This window comes from Ascaphus truei, chromosome 2, assembly GCF_040206685.1.
Source record: "Ascaphus truei isolate aAscTru1 chromosome 2, aAscTru1.hap1, whole genome shotgun sequence".
In the NCBI taxonomy this organism is placed as follows: Eukaryota; Metazoa; Chordata; class Amphibia; order Anura; family Ascaphidae; genus Ascaphus; species Ascaphus truei.
In genome coordinates, this window is record NC_134484.1 from 296,373,821 (window position 1) to 296,398,735 (window position 24,915).

General features: G+C 39.8%; 1 protein-coding gene across 9 annotated transcripts in view; it reads left to right on the forward strand.

Moving 5' to 3' along the window:
- Positions 1-24,915, forward strand: part of SLC12A7 (solute carrier family 12 member 7) — a 623,740-nt gene that overhangs the window by 230,269 nt on the left and 368,556 nt on the right. For 7 of the 9 annotated variants that reach the window (XM_075586370.1, XM_075586368.1, XM_075586366.1 and 4 more), the window contains 2 exons: positions 12,915-13,061; positions 15,297-15,351. The exons of 1 other annotated variant lie outside the window; for it this stretch is intronic. In XM_075586370.1, the coding sequence (XP_075442485.1) occupies positions 12,915-13,061; positions 15,297-15,351 (202 nt within the window). The remainder of the gene's footprint in view (positions 1-12,914; positions 13,062-15,296; positions 15,352-24,915) is intronic. One more of the 9 variants, XM_075586361.1, reaches the window with a different exon arrangement.

Below are 24,915 nucleotides of genomic sequence, written 5' to 3' on the forward strand. Positions count from 1 at the left end.
GCCTAGAGATGGCACCCCACACATGCATCTTCACAGGGTGTTTTGGATCCGGCTTCATAGATATGCCACCTTTTTTGTGGAATGCAAAGGTGGCAAATCTCTCCAGCGATACAGTAGACTCGTCAGTGAAGATGCAATCCTGGAAAGTTTCTCCACTGTCGATCCATGCCTGGGCCTGGACCACTCTCTTGATCTTGTTAACGTCCCTTATCATAGGGTACGCTCTGTAATGACAAGGAATAATTTTATAGGTACAGTACAGTTTCTTAAACAACACTTTAACCTCCTGTACCGTCCAGTACTAACCTCACACGTCCATATTTCCATCCAATTCTGCATCTCATCTTCTTTATGCTGGTCTCGGATACAGTGAGATTGTGATTTTGCAGCAGAGTGTATTTGACCCTTGAGGCACTCTTCTCATCATTCTCTTCACTTATTTTGTCGACCAGAAGAGTTGTCTCCCTACAGTGTACAGAAAAACAACAATCCGGTAAGTTACAGTGCAGTAGGCCACAAGTACAGCACATCATTTACAGCAAACAATTATAGATGCAGCAATATAAACAATAATAGATATACTGTATTATATAAATATCCCGAAATAACTATAAAATGGGATAGATCTATACTATATAGTTATATTAATATGCAGCAATATAAACAATTATAGATATACTGTATTATATAAATATCCCGAAATAACTATAAAATTAGATCTATACTTTATAGTTATATTAATATGCAGCAATATAAACAATTATAGATATACTGTATTATATAAATATCCCGAAATAACTATAAAATTAGATCTATACTTTATAGTTATATTAATATACAGCAATATAAACAATTATAGATATACTGTATTATATAAATATACCGAAATAACTATAAAATTAGATAGATCTATACTTTATAGTTATATTAATATGCAGCAATATAAACAATTATAGATATACTGTATTATATAGTTATATAAATATACTTACGCGTTAGTTACCGTTGGTGTCCTCGTGCGTTGTTTGTTTTTTCCGTGTGCATGATAGCACACGGTGGTTGATGGCACAATGAGGCCAGAAGCAGCTAACCAGCGTTGGATATCTGCAATTCGTTGTTCGCTCGTGTACATCTCCTTAATTCTCATGCTGAGATCCTTTGAAATCTTTTTAACAGGCATTGCTGCGAGTAGAAAGAAATACAAGCACAAGAATGTATATTCGATGTTTAGTCGATGTGTATTAAATGTGCAGTGAATCCACAAAATGGATGGTGTATTTATTCGTTAATGACTCACATTAGAGTACGCCCACTTTTAACACCTGTACCTCGTCGCCATGCATAAAAGGTTACACACTTTGCATACAGTAGCCCAACACTCGATGATGTGTATCTGAACTTTACCTTGTCCAGAAACTGCATTGTGCCATCTGCTTCCATGGATCAACCCCGATTCTACGGACGCAGGAAGCCACTCGCCTCTGCCGTGCCTGTCACGCAGATAAAGCGAGAGGCAGGAGCCATTTCCAAGCCAAGTCCAAAGCGAAAGGCTAAGGCTAATAAAGAGAACCTTCTGCTGACCTCAAAGGCTAAGGGTTTTAATACACGTAAGCCTTATTATGTCAAGTAGAAATTCGGTGATGTACACTCAAGGCAAAACAAATGGCAACCAACCCATCGAACCCGCAGGCCACTTCCTCGATTACGCTTCGATGACTCTGCCGCTGCTCTCCCGGAAATCCACAGCCCATCTTCTCCACTACTCTTCGACGATGCTGCCGCTGGTCTTCCGGATAGCCACGGGTCACTTTCTCCATTACGCTTAGACGACTCTGCTGCTTCTCGCCCGGAAATCCACAGGTCATCTCCTCCATCCTTCTTCGACGACACTGCCGCTTCTCTCCATGGAACCCCCATCTCATCCTCCATAGCACCCATCCACCCAGATGTCCATAGCACGCCATGTACAAGAACCAGCTTGTTAGACCGCATGCTGAATGGGTTAAGTGTTGATATCCCCGGGAACTCTACTGTGCTGGTAAAGATAGATCTGCTTGTGGAGACCATGCTAAATATGGATCAACGGATTCAGAAGATGGATCAACGGATGGAGAAGATGGATTGACAGATGGAGAAGATAGACTGACATAGCGGGGATACATAATTTGCTCGGTGTTCATGCCCCTGTATCCCCGACGCCGGAGCAGGAGGGTGGCATGGATGTGATGAATGGGACCTTCGACCACCTTCCAACACCAAGTGCACCCCCTCCACCAGAAGAATTTGTGTACATGTAAGCCGTTGAGGAGGAGGATAACATGACAACCCCGTCAAGACCACGCCAGGAGACAACACGGCGTCCAAGACAGGAGGAAAGCTTCCTCCCAGACAACCTCGCCCGCCGCCACAAGCACACCCGCTTCCAGAAGCACACCCGCTCCCAGAATCCAACCTACATACGCTTGCATCGATACGGTGCCCGACATCATCCTGCGCGAGCTGCCACCGGCACTCAGGGAGAAGTATAGGATGATGAGTGCAGGTTTACCCCAGAAGTATGGCATGTTAATTTTTAAGCACCACGTGTCCTACTTGGTGTACTGCGGGTGGGCCAAAAATGTAAACTACGAAGGAAATCGCGAAAAAAGGGCGCTTCCTCAAAATTTAAGAAGGACTATTGTGGAGGAATTGAAACGCTATTTTTCAATTACAGATCCTTTAATGAAAATCGTTCGAGACTCCATTAATGGCATTTTGCGTCATACAAGGCATCGGACCTGGAAGGACAATCTGGTGGGGATCGAATTTGCGTGACTGTTCAACTGTTGTTTATTTTTTGACTTGTTGCTTGTTTTAACTTGTATTAATAAAGAAATGTTTTTACTTAAACAAGACCTGCACAATTCCAGTCCTCAAGGGCCGCAAACATGCCCGGTTTTCAGAATAAAACCGGGCCTGTTTGCGGCTTTTGAGGACTGGAGTTGTGCAGGCCTGACTTACTGTACTGTACACCATCCTACTGTAAATGTTTTGACTTTCTGTACTTTAATAAAGGAGATGTTGTGTGTTTTAAATTTTATTAATAAAGAATTTTTTTTACTAACACCATACTGTTGTGCTGTAAATGTTTTGACTTTCTGTACATAAATATTTTCACTAGCAGTAAACCATACACCTGTTAATGTTTTGAATTGCTGTACACTTTAAATGTTTTTAAATTGTATTTGTAACTAAATGTTTTTGTACAATACTTACTCCAATAAAAGAAAATGTTGATTTGTTTTAAATTGTTCCATTGTCTCCTTTTATAATGTAACAAAATACAGTGTTTCTAGAACATACAGTACTGTCCAGGCATACTGTACAGTGCTGTACTGTATACTGTAGGCATGCTCAGTACTGTACATCACAAGAGTATTAAAACAATACATGTAAGGGTATAGAATACACATATGTACTGGAATACATGTAGAATAAATGTATACTTTTTTTTCGGGTTTATTATACAGTATATGTAAAAAAAAACTATTGTATAAGGTCTGAAAACAACAGCATACTGTACTGTTTCAGGTTTTCTGTGAAGCTCTCAGTTACAGTATTCTATCCTAATCAATAACAACGGACACTAAACTGTAGACTCCGGTACGTGTTTTTTTAATCTGATTCAGCAATGTGCAGGCATTGTTACACAAAGCGATATTATCCATCGAAATCCCTCCATGTGACGTTTTCCGCATGAGATGACAAAGTTTTTTTTTCTGAGGAAAAACAAAAGTACAAGTTTTACTGTAATGGTCAGTCAGCCCCCTAAAGAACTTCCCACAGTCAGTCCCACCAATCATTTTCCCTGTTCACATACGCATGCGCCTACTGTAGATGTGATGACACGCATATGCGTTTCAAGAAGGTTCCAATGCGCATGCGCCTAGCTTTCCACCAATTGTGCAGTATCTACTGTAGAAGCTGCTCAGCCTATGATATTGCTTACAGGAGAATCGCTTGACTGTGCATTAATATTGATATTTCAAAAACAGAATAAAATACGACAACATTACTCACCATAGACTTTGCCAATCAGCTGGCGCCGAGCCACTGCCAGTCCCTTATTCTTGATTATACACGTAGTTGACAGGTGACAGCGGGACTACTACACCTGTAGTCAGCTGATCAGGCTGGAAATCGCTTAGGTACATGCAAGCTTGCTGGAATCTGTACGCGAAATCCGGCTCAGGCTGCAGGTATCCGGGCGGGGACAGACAGGAAGGGTTGCCGGTCACCAGGTTTTCACTGACATTCGGACCGTTATTGGAAGCTGGCACATTGCTTGCCATCGACTGATGTTTCTTAGTTGGTTTTAACATGACCTTTCGCCTTTTGAAGTCTCCATGATCATAGATACGGGAAAAATACGGTGATACACACGAATACCCTCCAATAACACCGGGATCAATACGTAAAAAACACGGATCGATACATAACCTTTTCCTTATTGCACGCTTCCACACATGAGCATCTGGTGAAAATTTGTAAAAGTCATAGTTTTCGATAAAATACTGATATATTTGACCAACTGTTGCCATCTTATCTGTTGCATTAATCGCGGCCCATATTAAATAAGCGTATGTTCTGTCGGGTTTTTGGAACACGGACTGCAGTGGTGCACTCATGTCGGGCTCTCGGGACAATAAAACACCAGACAATGCATGTATTTTTTAATATGAAAGCCTAAATTGATACATTATTGTAACTTCTTCAGTTCCAAGGCCAATTTACAATAGACCACTGTGGTATTTTTTTTAAACAAGTGCAAAGATATATATACCAATAGTGGCGCTCTATTTCTAAATAAAAACACGTGTTAACTCAATATTAACATATAAAACCAATTATTATATAAATATAGTGATACAAACAGGTCCTTTGAATGCTGCTGTGACCCAGTGCAGGATTGCTCTCTCAATCCCAGGTGAGTATGAAAACGTGACGATCAAAGGGAAGCACAAACATGTGGAAACAAAAGATATAACTGATGGTGCAATATTGTCTTCTAACAGGTAAGTAGTATTCTCTTGGTCTAGAAATATTATACTCACAAATGTGAGGATGATTCTGTGTACATAAAGGTATCTTTAAGTAGTTCTCTTCGGTGAGGAGGGATTAACTTCAACCGTGGTGTAAAGGTAAGTCCCTTAAATGGTTAAACACAGAGAACCAAACATAGTGCGATCTTGATAAAACTGTATTATAATGGTAGTAGTATTACAATACACTCACATGATGTTTGCTGTTTAAAAGCATTTAGATACACAATCGATCTCGCCTCCGGTGTCTTTTAGCTGTCAGCTTCCCTTCTCCTCAGCGTGCGTCTCACGACTGCGTTCCAGCAGATGTGGATGTGACGTCAGCTAGGTTGGGGAGTTCCGGTTGGCGAAGTAGCTGTGGATCACCTTCACTCTACGCGTTTCACCCTTCTTGGTTTCTTCAGGAGTGCAGGTGACATTGTTCTAACTAATTATATACCCTAAGCTTTCTGTTGATAGGTTAGAGTTCTAATTAATGTCTTAAAGGGATATCGTTAAGCTAGTAGCTGGAATAGATTATCTCCACATAAAAGATCTTTGGAGTTGCTTATTATGTTTACCCCAATGATTTATAATAAACATATTAGCTACATATTATATTAGGAATAGATGCTAGAAATGATCAACTTAGATACAGATATATTACCTCCATATCGAAACATATATGGAGCTCAAAAATTATATTAAATGGGTATTTAATAAACAAATATATTTATTTAAAAATTGAACTTGGCGTACAATAAAATATATAAAATATGGATACATTTATTTAAACCATAATTATTTAAAAATGACATAAAATAAAATAGAACAAAGCATAGAATAATATAGAGCTATTCTACACAACTGTCTCAAACATTTTATCTAATTTGGTTTAGTGTAATCATATTGCAAACATTATTGTAAGATCTAATAAGGATCTAAAGGGAGACAAAAAGTTTACAGTTAGAATTACATCATAGAAATGGCTTAACATAAAATCTAAATTTAGACCCAATGGGGAAATCGTTTGGAGTTCATACATCCAATACGACTCCCTCTTTATTAAGGCAGAATTTCTATTTCCCCCTCTCCAATGTGGCATCACTTGTTCAATGGCTTTAAAGGTAAGACCTAGGGGGTTGGAGTTATGAGCTAATAAAAAATGATTCAAAACACTGTGTGTGGTTAGTTTCTTTTTAATGTTTCCGATATGCTCTAATATACGAACTTTGAGGGGACGTATGGTTTTTCCTACATATTGGTATCCACAACTGCACTCCAAAAGATATACTACAAAATTGGACCTGCAGTTGAGGTGTTGTTTAATTATGTAGGATTTTTTAGTAGTATGGGAGGTAAAACTATTTATTGAGGCAGAACTAAACATCATATATATGTATACATCAATTAAACATTCTGATGGATGCAGAGCCGTAAGAACATTTTTGGAAAAAAGTGGTAATTTTCACTTAGAACAAATTGAATTTCTTATAAAATGTATACAATTCATATTACAGAAAAATTTATTTTGGTTTGATGAGGTTTTCTACCTACAATTCTGTGGGACCGCCATGGGGACGAAGTTCGCGCCCAGCTACGCGGATCTGCTCATGGCCATGTGGGAAAATCAGTACATATGGTTATGGGAGGGTCTGGACGCGAACTTGGTCACATGGCGGAGATACATCGATGATATTATTTTTGTGTGGAAGGGCTCAATGGATGATCTGAATCTGTTTCTCCTATATTTGGACAACAATGATTTAAATTTAAAATTTACGTCCAATATAAGTATATCTAGTGTAAATTTCTTAGATTTAACCATTTATCTAGAAAATTATTTTATTAAAACAAATTATTTTAAAGATGTGGACGCTAATAATTTCATACTTCAGTCCAGCTGCCATCTTGACAAACGGATAGCTAACATCCCTTATGGACAATATCGCAGAATAAAACGTAATTGTACCGATAATTCTGTCTTTACAGAACAGTCCACTATTTTAACTAAGAAATTCACAGATAGAAACTACAAAACAAAAAATATTGAACAAGCACTAGATAGAATTAATTTAGAAACTAGAGAATCTTTATTAACTCCTGCATCTAAGAAAGTCCCAAATACAGCCATAAAAGCGCCGTTTATTACACAGTACAACAAGGATGCCCAAAAAATTGGTAAAATTATCAATGCACACTGGTCCATATTAAAAAATTATCCCATTTTAGGATCACACTTACCAGATAGAGCACAGATGATATTCAAAAAAGCACCCAATATTAAAAATAAATTGGCTCCTAGTGCACTAAAGAAAAACAAGCAACCCATTCTACTTGGCTGAATCTCCCCAAGGGCTTTTTCAATTGTAAAATTTGTACAGCGTGTCATTTTAGTTCTGCCTCAATAAATCGTTTTACCCCCCATACTACTAAAAAATCCTACATAATTAAACAACAGAAAACAGAAAAACAAGGCGCACAACGCACATAGTGTAATAGAGTATAAAACGTGACTTTATGATTAAAAATAAATATATCTGCGTACATCAAGATAATGATTACAAGCGGTTGGTTATTAGGTTTACCACACCATGTGATGACCGGAGGTAGCACCCTTGGTAAGTACCAGCAGGGGATGTATCAGCAAGCGTCTCGTCTGCTTCTTACTTCACAGCTGCGGGAACTACAGCAGGGGATGTATCAGCAAGCGTCTCGTCTGCTGCGGGCTCCAGTGCTCACCGTCTTGCGATGGTTTGTGTGAATGTCCTATAGTAGGAGTCCCAGAGCACACGGCTCCAAGCGGCGTGCTGTTCCTTGCGGGGCGCCCGGCGATGACGTCACAAATCGCCCATCAGCTTTCGGAAACCTTCTCCTGGAACGCGCAGCATGCGTGTCAAGTTGGAAGTTACCAGCAGAATGGAGTAGACAGCGCGCATGCGTCAAACAAATCAGCTTACTGACAGTGTCCAGAGACGCTTCAAAATACTTTGGGGAAACGAGCAATGACACCCTTCTTTCCAACGCGTTTCGTAACACTAGGTTACTTCTTCAGGGAGTGTATGCATAATGATGGAGGTTGTGCATATATATACCCAACTTCCTCCAATCAGAGCTGCGGTGTCTAATTGCTGTATCAATAATTACATGTGTAGCTAATTGCTTGTGATTACAAACACAGAATACTGTGTCTCACAGAGCTTTGAAAAAATACAATCATTTCAATAAAAATAATAACATTGCATATCTAGGTCAAATACACAAAGATTATACATATAACATATAAAATCGGCGCATGAAGAATGAATCTTCTGAAAGAGAAGAGCCAAAGTTAGAGGCAGAGAATTACAATTATTAAAGATACAGGGACAAATGAGAGCAATGGTAAATAGAAAGAGACTGTGGTCTAATATAAAGACCAAATATCAATGTCCTCATTTAACCCCTTAGGGCTCAGTGAGTTCAAAATTTAAAGGTATCAAAGTAGTTCCCAATGAAAGAAGGGGAGGTGATAGGATAAAAAATCTCTCACAACAAGAGACATTTTGGATATATCAAATGAACTCACTGAGCCCTAAGGGGTTAAATGAGGACATTGATATTTGGTCTTTATATTAGACCACAGTCTCTTTCTATTTACCATTGCTCTCATTTGTCCCTGTATCTTTAATAATTGTAATTCTCTGCCTCTAACTTTGGCTCTTCTCTTTCAGAAGATTCATTCTTCATGCGCCGATTTTATATGTTATATGTATAATCTTTGTGTATTTGACCTAGATATGCAATGTTATTATTTTTATTGAAATGATTGTATTTTTTCAAAGCTCTGTGAGACACAGTATTCTGTGTTTGTAATCACAAGCAATTAGCTACACATGTAATTATTGATACAGCAATTAGACACCGCAGCTCTGATTGGAGGAAGTTGGGTATATATATGCACAACCTCCATCATTATGCATACACTCCCTGAAGAAGTAACCTAGTGTTACGAAACGCGTTGGAAAGAAGGGTGTCATTGCTCGTTTCCCCAAAGTATTTTGAAGCGTCTCTGGACACTGTCAGTAAGCTGATTTGTTTGACGCATGCGCGCTGTCTACTCCTTTCTGCTGGTAACTTCCAACTTGACACGCACGCTGTGCGTTCCAGGAGAAGGTTTCCGAATGCTGATGGGCGATTTGTGACGTCATCGCCGGGCGCCCCGCAAGGAACAGCACGCCGCTTGGAGCCGTGTGCTCTGGGACTCCTACTATAGGACATTCACACAAACCATCCCAAGACGGTGAGCACTGGAGCCCGCAGCAGACGAGACGCTTGCTGATACATCCCCTGCTGTAGTTCCCGCAGCTGTGAAGTAAGAAGCAGACGAGACGCTTGCTGATACATCCCCTGCTGGTACTTACCAAGGGTGCTACCTCCAGTCATCACATGGTGTGGTAAACCTAATAACCAACCGCTTGTAATCATTATCTTGATGTACGCAGATATATTTATTTTTAATCATAAAGTCACGTTTTATACTCTATTACACTATGTGCGTTGTGCGCCTTGTTTTTCTGTTTTCTGTCTAGTTCCAGGGGTGTCGAGCCACACCCAAGAGAGGCTGCAGTCCCACGCCAAGTGTCACCCTCACATAAGGTTTACAATATTGTTTCCTAATCACGGTGCACAGGTCACTTTTTGTTAAGTACTAGGTATTAGCTGCGCACTAATTTCCATTGTTTTCATAATTAAACAACACCTCAACTGCAGGTCCAATTTTGTAGTATATCTTTTGGAGTGCAGTTGTGGATACCAATATGTAGGAAAAACCATACGTCCCCTCAAAGTTCGTATATTAGAGCATATCGGAAACATTAAAAAGAAACTAACCACACACAGTGTTTTGAATCATTTTTTATTAGCTCATAACTCCAACCCCCTAGGTCTTACCTTTAAAGCCATTGAACAAGTGATGCCACATTGGAGAGGGGGAAATAGAAATTCTGCCTTAATAAAGAGGGAGTCGTATTGGATGTACTGCTGCGGCACAGTTTATTCGAGCATTTGCCCGTTCTGTGCCGCAGCAGTAGCCTGGCGCGCGCCCGAGTGTGACGGGCGCGCGCCGAAGCAGCGGAAGAGCGCCCTCCGATCGGGGCGCTCTCCCTCCCGCTGCCGGGTCCGCCGGGTCCCCCGGAACCCCCTGCCGCTGTCCCGCGATCGCGGGACACCAGGGCTCCCTCGGGGAGCCCCTGGACGTGCGTGCAGGGGGCGCACGCTCCCGAAGACGCGTGACCGCGCGTCTATGACGCGCGGCACGCCGAGGGGCGGCCACTAGCAAGCCGGGAAATCTCCCGGCTTGCGGATCTGGCCGCAGTGCAATTAAATGTGTCGCCAGTGTATGAACTCCAAACGATTTCCCCATTGGGTCTAAATTTAGATTTTATGTTAAGCCATTTCTATGATGTAATTCTAACTGTAAACTTTTTGTCTCCCTTTAGATCCTTATTAGATCTTACAATAATGTTTGCAATATGATTACACTAAACCAAATTAGATAAAATGTTTGAGACAGTTGTGTAGAATAGCTCTATATTATTCTATGCTTTGTTCTATTTTATTTTATGTCATTTTTAAATAATTATGGTTTAAATAAATGTATCCATATTTTATATATTTTATTGTACGCCAAGTTCAATTTTTAAATAAATATATTTGTTTATTAAATACCCATTTAATATAATTTTTGAGCTCCATATATGTTTCGATATGGAGGTAATATATCTGTATCTAAGTTAATCATTTCTAGCATCTATTCCTAATATAATATGTAGCTAATATGTTTATTATAAATCATTGGGGTAAACATAATAAGCAACTCCAAAGATCTTTTATGTGGAGATAATCTATTCCAGCTACTAGCTTAACGATATCCCTTTAAGACATTAATTAGCACGCTAACCTATCAACAGAAAGCTTAGGGTATATAATTAGTTAGAACAATGTCACCTGCACTCCTGAAGAAACCAAGAAGGGTGAAACGCGTAGAGTGAAGGTGATCCACAGCTACTTCGCCAACCGGAACTCCCCAACCTAGCTGACGTCACATCCGCATCTGCTGGAACGCAGTCGTGAGACGCACGCTGAGGAGAAGGGAAGCTGACAGCTAAAAGACACCGGAGGCGAGATCGATTGTGTATCTAAATGCTTTTAAACAGCAAACATCATGTGAGTGTATTGTAATACTACTACCATTATAATACAGTTTTATCCAGATCGCACTATGTTTGGTTCTCTGTGTTTAACCATTTAAGGGACTTACCTTTACACCACGGTTGAAGTTAATCCCTCCTCACCGAAGAGAACTACTTAAAGATACCTTTATGTACACAGAATCATCCTCACATTTGTGAGTATAATATTTCTAGACCAAGAGAAGACTACTTACCTGTTATAAGACAATATTGCACCATCAGTTATATCTTTTGTTTCCACATGTTTGCACTTCCCTTTGATCGTGACATATTTTTTTAAACACCTGCAAGTCGACACATTACTGAAGCGCATGCACATTACAATTCATGAATATCTGCCACCTGGTGGATACGCGAAGAATTGCAACCAATCAAATCCGAGCCATTATCAATAAACACATCAATCGGGGATGACGCCGGCATGAATGCAACATGAATGCGGTATGAATGCGTCATGAACGTGGTGAAGTGCGTGGCATTTGGAAAAAATCCCCGAAAAAATTCGGAGATGTTGGAGAATAAAAGGGGCCGCGGCTGTATGCAGATGACACAATCCTATATGCAGACAGCCATAGCCTCTCCGACCTTCAACACATACTTCAGTCTGACATTTTGAGACTCGAAAACTTGATTTCCCAAAACAAACTGTTTTTAAACACTGACAAGACTGTAACAATGGTATTTGGGACCAAGACCAAATTTTTAAAGCTTCCAGTGACTGAGCTCCAGATCAGAACCAACGCTAACACCACCCTAACTCCTGTTACTAGTTTTAAATACCTGGGCATATGGTTTGACTCCCACTTAACATTCGGGAAGCACATTGATACCCTGACATCCAAAACCTATGCCAAACTAGGTGTACTTTACAGGAACAAATCCTCCCTAAGTCTGGTGGTCAGAAAGCGTATCGCACAACAGATGTTATTGCCAGTTATCGACTATGGAGACATAGTATATGGCTCAGCACCCCAAACTCACTTTAGCAAACTTGACACCCTTTACAATTCAATATGACGTTTTGTTCTCCAATGCAACTACAACACACATCACTGCGAAATGCTCAAAGAACTAGATTGGTCGTCACTCGAGTCTAGGCGCAAAGTTCACCTTTCCTGTCTTGCCTTCAAATACTTTCTGGGCAAGCTGCCCATCTATCTGAAAAAGCTCCTCACCCCTACCACATGCAGCACTTATCATCTGAGATCAGACTTCAAAAGACTGCTCATGGTCCCAAGGCTCAACAAAGTATCTGGCCGCTCTTTCTTCTCTTACCATACACTCCAAAACTGGAGCAACCTACCGGAGACTCTCACATCCACCACCAGTTTAAGTTCTTTCAAAACTAAGGCTATCTCACATTTTAATCTGGTCTATAACTGTTACATAAGCCTATGATATATATTTTCTTTAACTGTGCATGCAATGTCTTGTATATAATGTGTACCCTGTTCATTTATGTAACTGTATTTGTAACCATGTATTATTTGTCTTAGCTCTATGCCCAGTACATACTTGAAAACGAGAGGTAACTCTCAACGTATTACTTCCTGGTAAAATATTTTATAAATAAATAATAAATAAATGGTAACATGTTGATTCATATTTGTTTGCTTTTTAGGAAACTCGCATGGGAACTTTTATTGGAGTATATCTACCCTGCTTACAAAACATCCTCGGAGTTATACTTTTTCTGCGTTTGACATGGATTGTTGGAACAGCTGGAGTAATTGAATCTTTCTGCATTGTGCTTATGTGCTGTTCATGTGTACGTTTTTGTAATGCCAATTATTCTTTTAACAGTTTTTAGGAACATACCACATATCTTGTGTTGCATACGTTTACTAATCCCTTGTAAGCAAAGAAAATGACTGAAGTATATGAAATGAACATTCAGGTTTTTAACCAACAGTGGGAAAGTATTGTGGCACTAGTGAGGCTACAGTGTGACTCTAAAAATATACCGCTTCAGCCGCACTCCTTGCCCTTTTAGTCGAATGTCCGTCACCACTGCTTGCATGAATATCCTTGTTTTTTCATGGATATCTGCAGACATTCTACCTCATTCTCTAGTCCTGTTCTAGTTAAATGTTCATTGTATGAGCACCATTACTGTAATCTTTTTACTTTCTACTCATATGACATCTGTCCCAGACTGTGATTAATTATAAAGAAAAAAAGTTGTAGCTAGAACTCCCCCTCCCTCATGTTTTGCTGCAATACTTTATCCGCTAAGTATGATGCAGAAAACATGACACAAACTTTGGTCTGGCCAGCCAACGAGTAACTCGAGCAACTTCAGCAAATTACTGGCACTGGCAGTTGTGACTAATATTACTTAATGCTACCCTACAAGTAGCTTTGAGATTTCCCAAAAACTTTTTACAATTAACTATGGTAATGTAACATCTACATATTGTCAGCATGGAACATATCTATATTATTTGATAGAGCATTAAATTATTCATCCCTTGGCACAAGTACTGCTGAAGACTTAATTCCCAAAATAGCTACCACATAATGTGCCATATCCACTCAATGGTCAACTTTTTGCGTTAGCTTTAAAAAACAAACACATACAGTACCATCTTGTGAAATGCCAAAAAAGTTATTTTAGAGGAGTTTTGCTAGCTTTTGAGAGTTTGGTTTGATTGAGAGATCTGAAATGTTCATCTTTATTTACATCTTATGGTGATCTCTTAAATGGATTAAAACAAGGATTTACCTTTACAGTCTAGTAAAAAAACAGACACACGTCTTTCTATTAGCCAGCCACAAAAAATAACTAGTCAGGCAATATTTCCTTGACTCCAAACCCAATACATATCTATAGCTTTTCTCACCTTAAGACCTTCCAGCTTCCCCTGTTACCATCCCCATGGGTAGAAATATACTAATGTCTCGCAGTACGCTTCATGAATATTTTCAATTTATTTTCTTTTTAAAGAAATTCATATATTCACAAAAATATTGATAGAAATGTAAATGCAGTAATGTTTTCCAATACTGGAGAAATGGGATGGTTCGCTAACAGGCACTCCAACAGGTTATGCTGGATGTGCTGTGCCAGCCTTTCCGACTATCCTTGTGCGCTTTGTGAAGTTGAGGGCCTTTTGTTCAGCAGGATATTCCTCTTTAGACACTCTAGTGGAGTGGGCAGTTGGGAACTGCGTATAAGTCCTAAGTCTGACTGGGGGCAGGTGCCTTTGCACACTTGGGATTAGTCATTTTCAGTAAAGGTAGGCAGCAATCATCTTAAGCCTCATGATGATTGCCGAAGGAGAAACTGTATTGTCGGATATTTCACTTTTGCTCTCCCTTTCACTTCATCTCCCTTTATCATAAACACGCTGCCTGAAAACCGTTTGCCTTCTGCTACCAAGTACACTCAAATTTACATCCATAGACACAACTGTTTTGTTCACTACCAACTTAGACTCAAATACCTAATGGTCTATTTCTGGGTGTTTCTGCCCTATTTATGGTATGTACTGTACAGTAAAGTATTTTGAGCACTTTATTCACTAGATTTTACAGTGCATTTTTTAGTTGCTAATGCTTTGCAAATGTTTGCAGATATTGACTAATTTCCAAAAAGGTTTACAAGCCGTGAAAATCCAAAATGTTTGTTAATTTGTAAAAATAAAATCTGCGTGTTTCTAGCCGTGATTAACTCGCTCCTCTTATAGTTCAAAAAGCCACACCACCATGTAATTACTTATGAAGCTGCCTATTTTCCTGTACCTTGTGGCCAGCATTTTACTCTGACATCTTGGCTCAATGGTTCCCATGCTGCTTACTTTTTCCTATTGATCACATGAAGTTAATAGGTAGTCAGATGCGTGCACATGTCACTGACTGCCTATAATCACTCACTTTGGGGGAAAGTGCATTTTGGTTGCCCTGTATGTACAAAAGACTTTCCTGAAAAAATATAACGTATAATGTGAGGTATAAAAAGTCTGATTGTTTTTTTTTTCCCCCCCAAAAAAATATACTGTAGACTATGCTGACTGCCATATCCATGAGTGCGATTGCAACCAATGGAGTAGTTCCAGGTAAAGCAACCAATTTATTTTGTCTTTCCTTTAAAATTATCCTCAGCCATTTTTTTTAATTTTGTAAATTATAGGAAATTAAAGATATACTTTAGAACTTGAACATCACCTTCAAACAACACCTTCACTTGTGTAATGCTTTTGATATAAAATATATTTTGATTACATGTGCCTTCCTGTATTATACCCTTTTAAAATATTTGCTGCTGAATGCACTAGGATGTTGCCTCCACATTACATTCAAATTTGATGCTTTCAATCATTCATTGCAAAAACTGTTCCCATTCAGGTCTGTGTACTTCCTCGGTTCCTCACATCTACTCTCCAACTACCAACAACCCCCCTAATTCTCTGTCTTTCACTCCTCTACTTTTTCATTTCCCTTCTCCATGCTCCACAAATCTGTGAGCATTCTTTCTTTTTCACCTTAATCTGTTCTTTTTCATGCCTATGGAAGGAAACCTTATACTTGTGCATAAGGTCTTTCCTACAAATGTCTGCTAGTGCTTTAAAACTGCTCTGAAGCCAGCAATCACATGGAACCCCACAGTATCATTCTCCCCTATCCAACATGCAAGCTTCTACTCTTCCATCAGTACTCCCCAATTATTTGATGACTACTTCAAGGCCATAGTACAGCAATATCCCACTCCTCACTATATAACTCCTTCCCTCCCATATTAATACTAGACACATAAACATCCTCAACCACTCCCTCTGCTATGACATGTACAAATCTCACACACTTACAGTATTCAGTGAAGGCGTGAAGGCGTGGAGATCTAAGGCTTGTTATATAGTAATCTGTGCGCGTGCACGTGGCGCACACTTTTTGTAAGTATATAGTCCGTGCTGCCGGGAGCGACATGCTGGGAAGGTACTGTATGTGTATATGTGTGTGTATAGATTGTGTGAGTGAATAATTTATTAAATAAGATTTTTAAAGGAAAGAAAAAAAACATGTTGGATAAATAATTTTTTTTTTATTTGTGCACTTATTGACACACACACACACACACACACACACACACACACACACACACACACACACACACACACACACACACACACACACACACACACTCACACACACACACACACACACATACATACACATACATAGATTAACAGCAGCGGTAACGGCCCAAAATCATTATTTTCTTCATCTTCTCCCTCGTCGGTCGGTTCCATGCTCACTGCCGTGCCGCGCGCGTGGCACCATTATAGAAAGGCTGACTAACCTCAGCCAACTATAACTGCCATGCTCGTTCACGGCGTAGCAAACGTGCCCTCTATAGAACAGCCCTAATTGGAAGGTGTTTGTAGGAGGACATGTGCAGAGGTACGCAATGGAGACTGTTGTAAGGTGAAATTATAACAAGGCTTTATTGTGCCTGTCGCTTAAAACACACAAAAAATCAACATAAGCGAAATAGTGAGTCAAACAAAGAAAACCTATCTCTGCTTTGGAAACTATCTACACATGTAGCTCAGCCCTCTCTGACTGGGTTGGTTAGCTAGGCTCTTTACTAGCCCCAAATCATGGAGACATTTATCAATACACAGACATAGATAATAGTCTTATACGAAAAAGTCTTATCTGTTAGCTGGGCTGCTGTAGGGGAAGCTTCTCTGCTCTCTTGGAACCGCACCCTTGTGTGCACAGGAAATGTCAGGCTCCAAGTTTAGAATCTTGTCCCCTTTGTCTTGTGGTCAGCTTGTCGCTCAAGACATCTGTTTTTCCTTGGTTCAGCCCAGTTGTGGACTAAGGAATCTCTCCTCTGTCTCCAAGTTCAGCTCAGGTGTGAGCTAAGGAGTCTCACTTCCTGTCTCAAAAGACAGGCTTTTCTAAGCCATCTAATCAGGCAGGTGGTGTTAGTTAATTGCCTACCAGCAGTTAACCACCACACTGCTGGATTAGAGGCACATTTGTGAACAGGGATAAGTCCCCTGTTACAGTGTTATTAAATGTACAATCTGGCTGATTCAATTCCTTTATCAATGTATCTCCTTGTTCTATCCAAGGGCATGCAGTACTTGAAAACAAGATGCTTCCTTCATGTGTCAATGTATGTTTGAAGAGAGAGATACTCAATATTTACACTATTCTTACAAAGATAGCTTGCTATCTGGGTTGATAAATCGAATGAAACACACAGAACAAGAATCCCCTATGTGGTGAGAGCACTTAAGGCTTTAATGGAGAACTGAAATAAACATGGGGGCTTAAGGACCCCAATGTGAATGTGTATGGGAGCAAATGATATGGTTATAACGTTAAAACACAAATCTTTATTAACGAGTAAGTCTCCAAACCTAAAATAAATGGGGTTAAGCCCATGAACCTAATGAGCACGATACTAAAGCTAAGCGAATTAAAAGATGGGTAAACTGGCAAACATCAAAAACGGGCTTGAGTGAGTAAACCACATTAACATACAGTAAGCATTCATGCAATTATAGAGATGCTATGTGATGTGTCTTCTATCCCCAACGCTGATGGTGTGTGAAACAGTGTAAACAATAACAAGGAAGAAATGAGGGGCAAGGAGGGGGGGGGGCTGAACCAAGTACCAATGCAGCCTCTACGTGCCGCTATGAGTGCAGTCAGCAGTAAAAGAGAAGTCACCATGTAAGGTAAGTGGACTGGATAGAAAGCGTGTCTAGACTCGGGGAGAGCCAAGCAACGGCTCATCCAAGGTCCTATAGTAATCACGCTACCAGCTTCTCGCACACACTGCACTCTGCATAACACGTGCTGAGATGGATCAACGGGTGTAGACCGCTGCTGCCTAAAGTGGTAGGCTAATGAGCCCGAGATAGCAATTATATGTACTGGATATGTTACGTGTCTGGACTGGGGGTGAGCCTAGTCTCGGTTCACCTTTTGTCCCATAGTGAACACGTTACCAGTATACTATCATATGTGGCTAGCTAAACGGTGCTCTGCCCCAATATTGACATACATGTCCTACTAGGGGAGTAGACCCCAATAGTTCCCAGCTCAGTACAATGGGTATATTTTCCCGGATCAGCTGTGTGTCTGGACTCAGGGGTAGCCTACCATCGGCTCACTCTGGGTCCTAGTCCTTAATAAAGATTTGTGTTTTAACGTTATAACCATATCATTTGCTCCCATACCCTTTCACATCGAGGTAATTAAGCCCCCAGGTTTATTTCAGTTCTCCGTTAAAGCCTCGAGTACTCTCACCACATAGGGGATTCTTGTTCTGTGTGTTTCATTAGTTTTTTGCCTCTGATTGTAGCACCGTGTCATTAGCTGTAGCGAGGGATTTTCCCTGTCCTCCCTTTCCCCCCTCCCTCCCCAATCCTCTCCCGAGTATATTATTGGGTTGATAAATCCCAATTACTCATTTCAAATTCTATACAAAAAAGACACTAGATGGTGCTCAAACACTCTATCAAAATAAAACAGTGCAGTGAATAAATATAGTGACAAAATAACCACAAATAAGTGCCGTGCAATAAAGTGATAAATATAAACACTCAGACCCTTGGAGGACTGTTTCAAGGTCCACAGGAAAGCGCAAAAGGAAAGCCAGGGGAGCGTGAATACCTTAAAAAGAATATGTGAAACTACCATAGTGCAGTTAACGTTTAACCAGAACACAAACAATGGCAGAGCTCTCAAGCGAGCATATGAGACACACTATATGATAGAATTAAATGTCCATCCACAGGTATCAAAAATAGAAATCAGGAGCAAAAATAGGAGGTAAATAAATCCAGAAGAGAGACAAGGAGCCAAAAATTAAAATACCAAAATATTTATCTGACAATGGTAAAAATTGGAGGCTTACAAGATTCCAAATGGTTTATAGCATGGGTGTAAGGGTAAAGATGTTAGCCGAGTCGCGTTCTCGGGATCTCTGCACACCGCCGCTGTATCCATCGGTCTCCGACCTGCAACACTGTTTGGAGCCGATACGTCACTTCCGGTTCCTCCAACACGTGGAGTAGACGTCACCGGAACTCCACCGCAGACTCTGTTCCTCTGGATGTTACACTGAGGGTTACGCTCTACGCGTTTCGCCGTACAGAATGACGGCTTCATCAGGAGTAGCTTTAACCCATAAAAGGATACTTTAAATACCCTTCTTTGCACACATTGACTTTTCCTCCTATAGGCCAATAGGCAATTGGATCTAAATGAATGGGTAATTGGCTATGTAAGCCCTCCCCAATTTAGAAACATTACACAATAAAATTTATACACTTCATTTAAAATACAACCTTTATACTTTTAATAAAAAATGTCATACTTGGTCTTTCTTTACAATATAGGTGACAGACCACAACAATAAAAATATGCTAAAATAGCACTTATACTTAATATTAAGAACATTGCAGTTATTGGTATACACATTAGCTAATCTATCTCTAATCCCTTGGAAAAACGACGATAGTTGAATCTCAAAAACAAGAGAAAATGCATAGTTAGTACAGAATGTCATACACTGATAATACATATTTAACCATATCTGATTCTTTGCTATCATTTTATATAAACTCCCATATGTATCTCATCAAATGGAAGCTCTATAAAGAATGATATAGTTCTAAAGAAAAGCACTAAGCTCAAAATCCACATTTAAACCTAATGGTATAAGTGATTTCAGGGTGAAGATCCAAAAACTCTCTCTCTTTTTTCAGAGCAATGTTTCTGTCTCCACCTCTCCAATGTGGTAACACTTGTTCTAATACTGTGAATTTAAGACCTGAAGTATCTCCCTTGTGTTTTTGAATAAAATGATTTGATAAATAATGTGTGGTAACACCTCGTCTCACATTCCCAATGTGTTCGAGTATACGGGTTTTTACTGCTCTTGAGGTTTGGCCTACATACTGTAACCCACATGGGCAATAGACAAGGTATACGACAAAGTCTGATTTACATGTTAAAAATTGTTTAATATGAAATCTTTGTCCTGAAATATTAGAGACAAAACTAAATTTGTCATCTGACCTATGTCTACATGCCATACATGTGGTGCAGCCAAAAAAACATTTTATTTGTGTTAACCATCTATTACCATCTGTAATCATTTTTGGTAAGGCACTTGGGGCTACAGTAGTTTATCTTTGAGTGCTTTAGCTCTCTTAAAAATTATAGTAGGTTTTTCGGGGACAATCTCTCCTAGTACAGGATCCTTTTTGACAATATGCCAATGTTTGTGAATAATTTTAGAATTTTTTTCAGATTGTCTATTGTAATTTGTTAGGAAGGAAAATTCAAAGTTCTTGTTTGGTCCTAGCTTCTTTTTGTTAGACAATAGATCCTTTCTATCCAAACCCTCTGCTTTTCTTAAAGCGTCATTGATGATCCTATCATCATAATCCTTTTCTTTGAATCTGTCCTGTTGGAAGGCTGATTGTTCATAAAAATTACTAGCATCTGAACAGTTTCTCTTCATCAGTCTGATTTGCCCATATGGGACATTTTGATACCATTTGGGGTGATGGCAGCTGGCAGTAGATATATAGTTGTTAATATCTACACTCTTGAAGAAGGTCTGTGTTTTGATCAGCCCATCCTCAATGAAAATTGTCAGGTCCAAAAAGTTAACTCTTTCCTGACTGTATTCACACGTGAATTTTAAATTAAGTGAATTGTCATTGAGATAATGGATAAACCGTATCAGACCTTCTTCATCCCTGTGACAGGGTAAATAAAAGCCACCAGTTATATGCCTGGAAAACCTATGTCTAGTCTGCAGTGCAGCACTGACTAGGTTGACTTCAGCTGGGAACCTCAGGACAATTAGTTGGATCCCAGCTGCCTAATCAAGGTGTGTTAAAACCCAGGCTGTAGACACATGGAGCCTGGCTGTTGAGGAGTGAGGAGTAAGCTGCTAAAGAGATTGCTAAAGAGATTCCTGAAACAAGGTCTGAGTAGCAAGGTAGTTGAATTGTGAACTGTCTGTCCCCTGCATAGGAAAAGGGTAACTGCCTGATTTATAGACTGTCTGCTAAAGAGAAACTGTTTTGTTTGGTTTGCGGAAGAAAAAGCCATTTTCTTTTGTTGCTGATGAAAAGCTATTTTTGTTTTGTGTACTGTATATCTTTTAAGGCTAAATAAATAAGCCTTGTCAAGAAACCCACGTGTGTAGTTGCATGTACCCTGCAACAATCCCCTTTCCAGATGAATATTATATCATCTATGTATCTCCGCCATAGGCACAAGTTCGCACCCAGCTCTGCAATGGACCATATATGGTCTTCCTCCCATGCTCCCATAAGGAGATTTGCATAACTAGGTGCGAACTTTGTGCCCATGGCGGTACCACATTTCTGCAGGTAATACGTCCCCTCGAACATGAAGTAGTTGTGTGCTAAAATGAACTTTATGCCATCAAGAATGAAATTGGCCTGTTCATTGGGCATTTCAGAGTTTTTAGCTAATGCTCTGTCAACTGCCTCATGTCCGTCTCTGTGGTTTATACAGGTATAGAGCGAGGTGATGTCACAGGTTACCAGAAACCATCCCTTTTCCCAAACTTGATTATCTAAGATACGTAAGATGTCAGTCGTATCTTTGAGATAAGAGGGAAGTTTTACAACATATTTTTGCAAATAGGTGTCTATATATGCGGATAGGTAAGATGTCAAAGAGTCAATGCCCGCTATTATAGGCCTCCCTGGGGGGGGTGGCAAGGCTTTTATGGAGTTTAGGAAGATAATAAAATATAGGTCTGATGGGATTCTCTCTATATAAAAAATTATATTCCTCAGTGTTTATTACTTCCTCCATTTTGCCCTTATCCAACAGGACTTTTAATTCTTTTAAAAAATCGGATGTGGGATCTTTTTTCAGAGGTAGATACGTATTGGTGTCCCCTAAAATCCTATTGGATTCTGCAATGTAGTCATCCTATCTATAATAGCCATTCCGCCCCCTTTATCAGCTTGTTTTATGACTACATTAGTATCCTCTTGTAGAATTGTTAATGCCTTTCTTTCTAGATTGTTCAGATTGTTATCAAACCTAGTTTCTGTTTGGAATAATCTTTCAAAATCTTTCTGCACTAATTGTGAGAATACATCTAAGTTTTTTCCCTTCACGTATTTTGGGTAAAATGTAGATGGTAATTTGAGGCCAGAATGTACCAACACTGGTCTTACTTGTGAAGGTTCATTGGTTTCAGTCACAGCCAATTCTTTTTCAATATTATCAGCAGTTCTTTGCTCTACTTCTTTTAATCTGAAAAATCTTTTGATAGTGAGCTTTCTCAGAAATCTCTGCGCATCTACAAAGAGGCCGAAGTTGCTAGGACCCACAGTGGGAGCAAACTTCAGCCCCTTTGAGATGAGTGACTTCTCTGGTTCTGTTAGAACTTTGGAACTAAGGTTGAAGATGTTATTCCTTATCTCTTGCTTTTCTTGAGATATTTCTTTTTCTCCTCCTCTTCCCCGTTTTCGTCGTTTCTTGTTCTTTTCCAACATAAATCTCCTCATCAGCCTGGAAAAAAACTAGCTAAACTGCATATAAATTTAGAGAAAACTCCAAAAAGGACAATTAGTGTTGATTTTGATTCTGAAGTAGAAATAGTGACTAACAGAAAAGAACAAAGGGAAGTTCAGAAAGAAAAATGATTCACTAAAAGTGGCCCTAAAAATGGTAATAAGAAGGATTTTTTAGGGGAGGGTCCACATCTTTTCAGGGAGCGAATCATTATGCTCCGCTGACAAAGAGGGACCCCTCCTCAGAAAGGAAAAGAACAAGAAACGACGAAAACGGGGAAGAGGAGGAGAAAAAGAAATACCTCAAGAAAAGCAAGAGATAGGGAATAACATCTTCGACCTTAGTTCCAAAGTTCTAACAGAACCAGAGAAGTCACTCATCTCAAAGGGGCTGAAGTTTGCTCCCACTGTGGGTCCTAGCAACTTCGGCCTCTTTGTAGATGCGCAGAGATTTCTGAGAAAGCTCACTATCAAAAGATTTTTCAGATTAAAAGAAGTAGAGCAAAGAACTGCTGATAATATTGAAAAAGAATTGGCTGTGACTGAAACCAATGAACCTTCACAAGTAAGACCAGTGTTGGTACATTCTGGCCTCAAATTACCATCTACATTAAACCCAAAATACGTGAAGGGAAAAAACTTAGATGTATTCTCACAATTAGTGCAGAAAGATTTTGAAAGATTAGTCCAAACAGAAACTAGGTTTGATAACAATCTGAACAATCTAGAAAGAAAGGCATTAACAATTCTACAAGAGGATACCAATGTAGTCATAAAACAAGCTGATAAAGGGAGAATCCCATCAGACCTATATTTTATTATCTTCCTAAACTCCATAAAAGCCTTACCACCCCCCCAGGGAGGCCTATAATAGCGGGCATTGACTCTTTGACATCTTACCTATCCGCATATATAGACACCTATTTGCAAAAATATGTTGTAAAACTTCCCTCTTATCTCAAAGATACGACTGACATCTTACGTATCTTAGATAATCAAGTTTGGAAAAAGGGATGGTTTCTGGTAACCTGTGACATCACCTCGCTCTATAGCTGTATAAACCACAGAGACGGACATGAGGCAGTTGACAGAGCATTAGCTAAATGCTGAAATGCCCAATGAACAGGCCAATTTCATTCTTGATGGCATAAAGTTCATTTTAGCACACAACTACTTCATGTTCGAGGGGACGTATTACCTGCAGAAATGTGGTACCGCCATGGGCACGAAGTTCGCACCTAGCTATGCAAATCTCCTTATGGGAGCATGGGAGGAAGACCATATATGGTCCATTGCAGAGCTGGGTGCGAACTTGTGCCGATGGCGGAGATACATAGATGATATAATATTCATCTGGAAAGGGGATGAAGAAGGTCTGATACGGTTTACCCATTACTGTCGCGGCCGAGTTTATTCTTACCTTTGCCCGGTCTCGGCCGCGACAGTAACCGGGCGCGCGCCGAGTTGTCCCAGGCGCGCGCCGGAGCCTCGGAGGATCGGTCCTCCGATCAGGGCTTCCCCCTCCCCTCTCCGGGTCCGCTTGCGGCACAAGCCAGCTAAGAATAAAGTGTGCCGCCAGTGTATCTCAATAACAATTCACTTAATTTAAAATTCACGTGTGAATACAGTCAGGAAAGAGTTAACTTCTTGGACCTGACAATTTTCATTGAGGATGGGCTGATCAAAACACAGACCTTCTTCAAGCGTGTAGATATTAACAACTATATATCTACTGCCAGCTGCCATCACCCCAAATGGTATCAAAATGTCCCATATGGGCAAATTAGACGGATGAGGAGAAACTGTTCAGATGCTAGTAATTTTTATGAACAATCAGCCTTCCTACAGGACAGATTCAAAGAAAAGGATTATGATGATAGGATCATCAATGACGCTTTAAGAAAAGCAGAGGGTTTGGATAGAAAGGATCTATTGTCTAACAAAAAGAAGCTAGGACCAAACAAGAACTTTGAATTTTCCTTCCTAACAAATTACAATAGACAATCTGAAAAAAATTCTAAAATTATTCACAAACATTGGCATATTGTCAAAAAGGATCCTGTACTAGGAGAGATTGTCCCC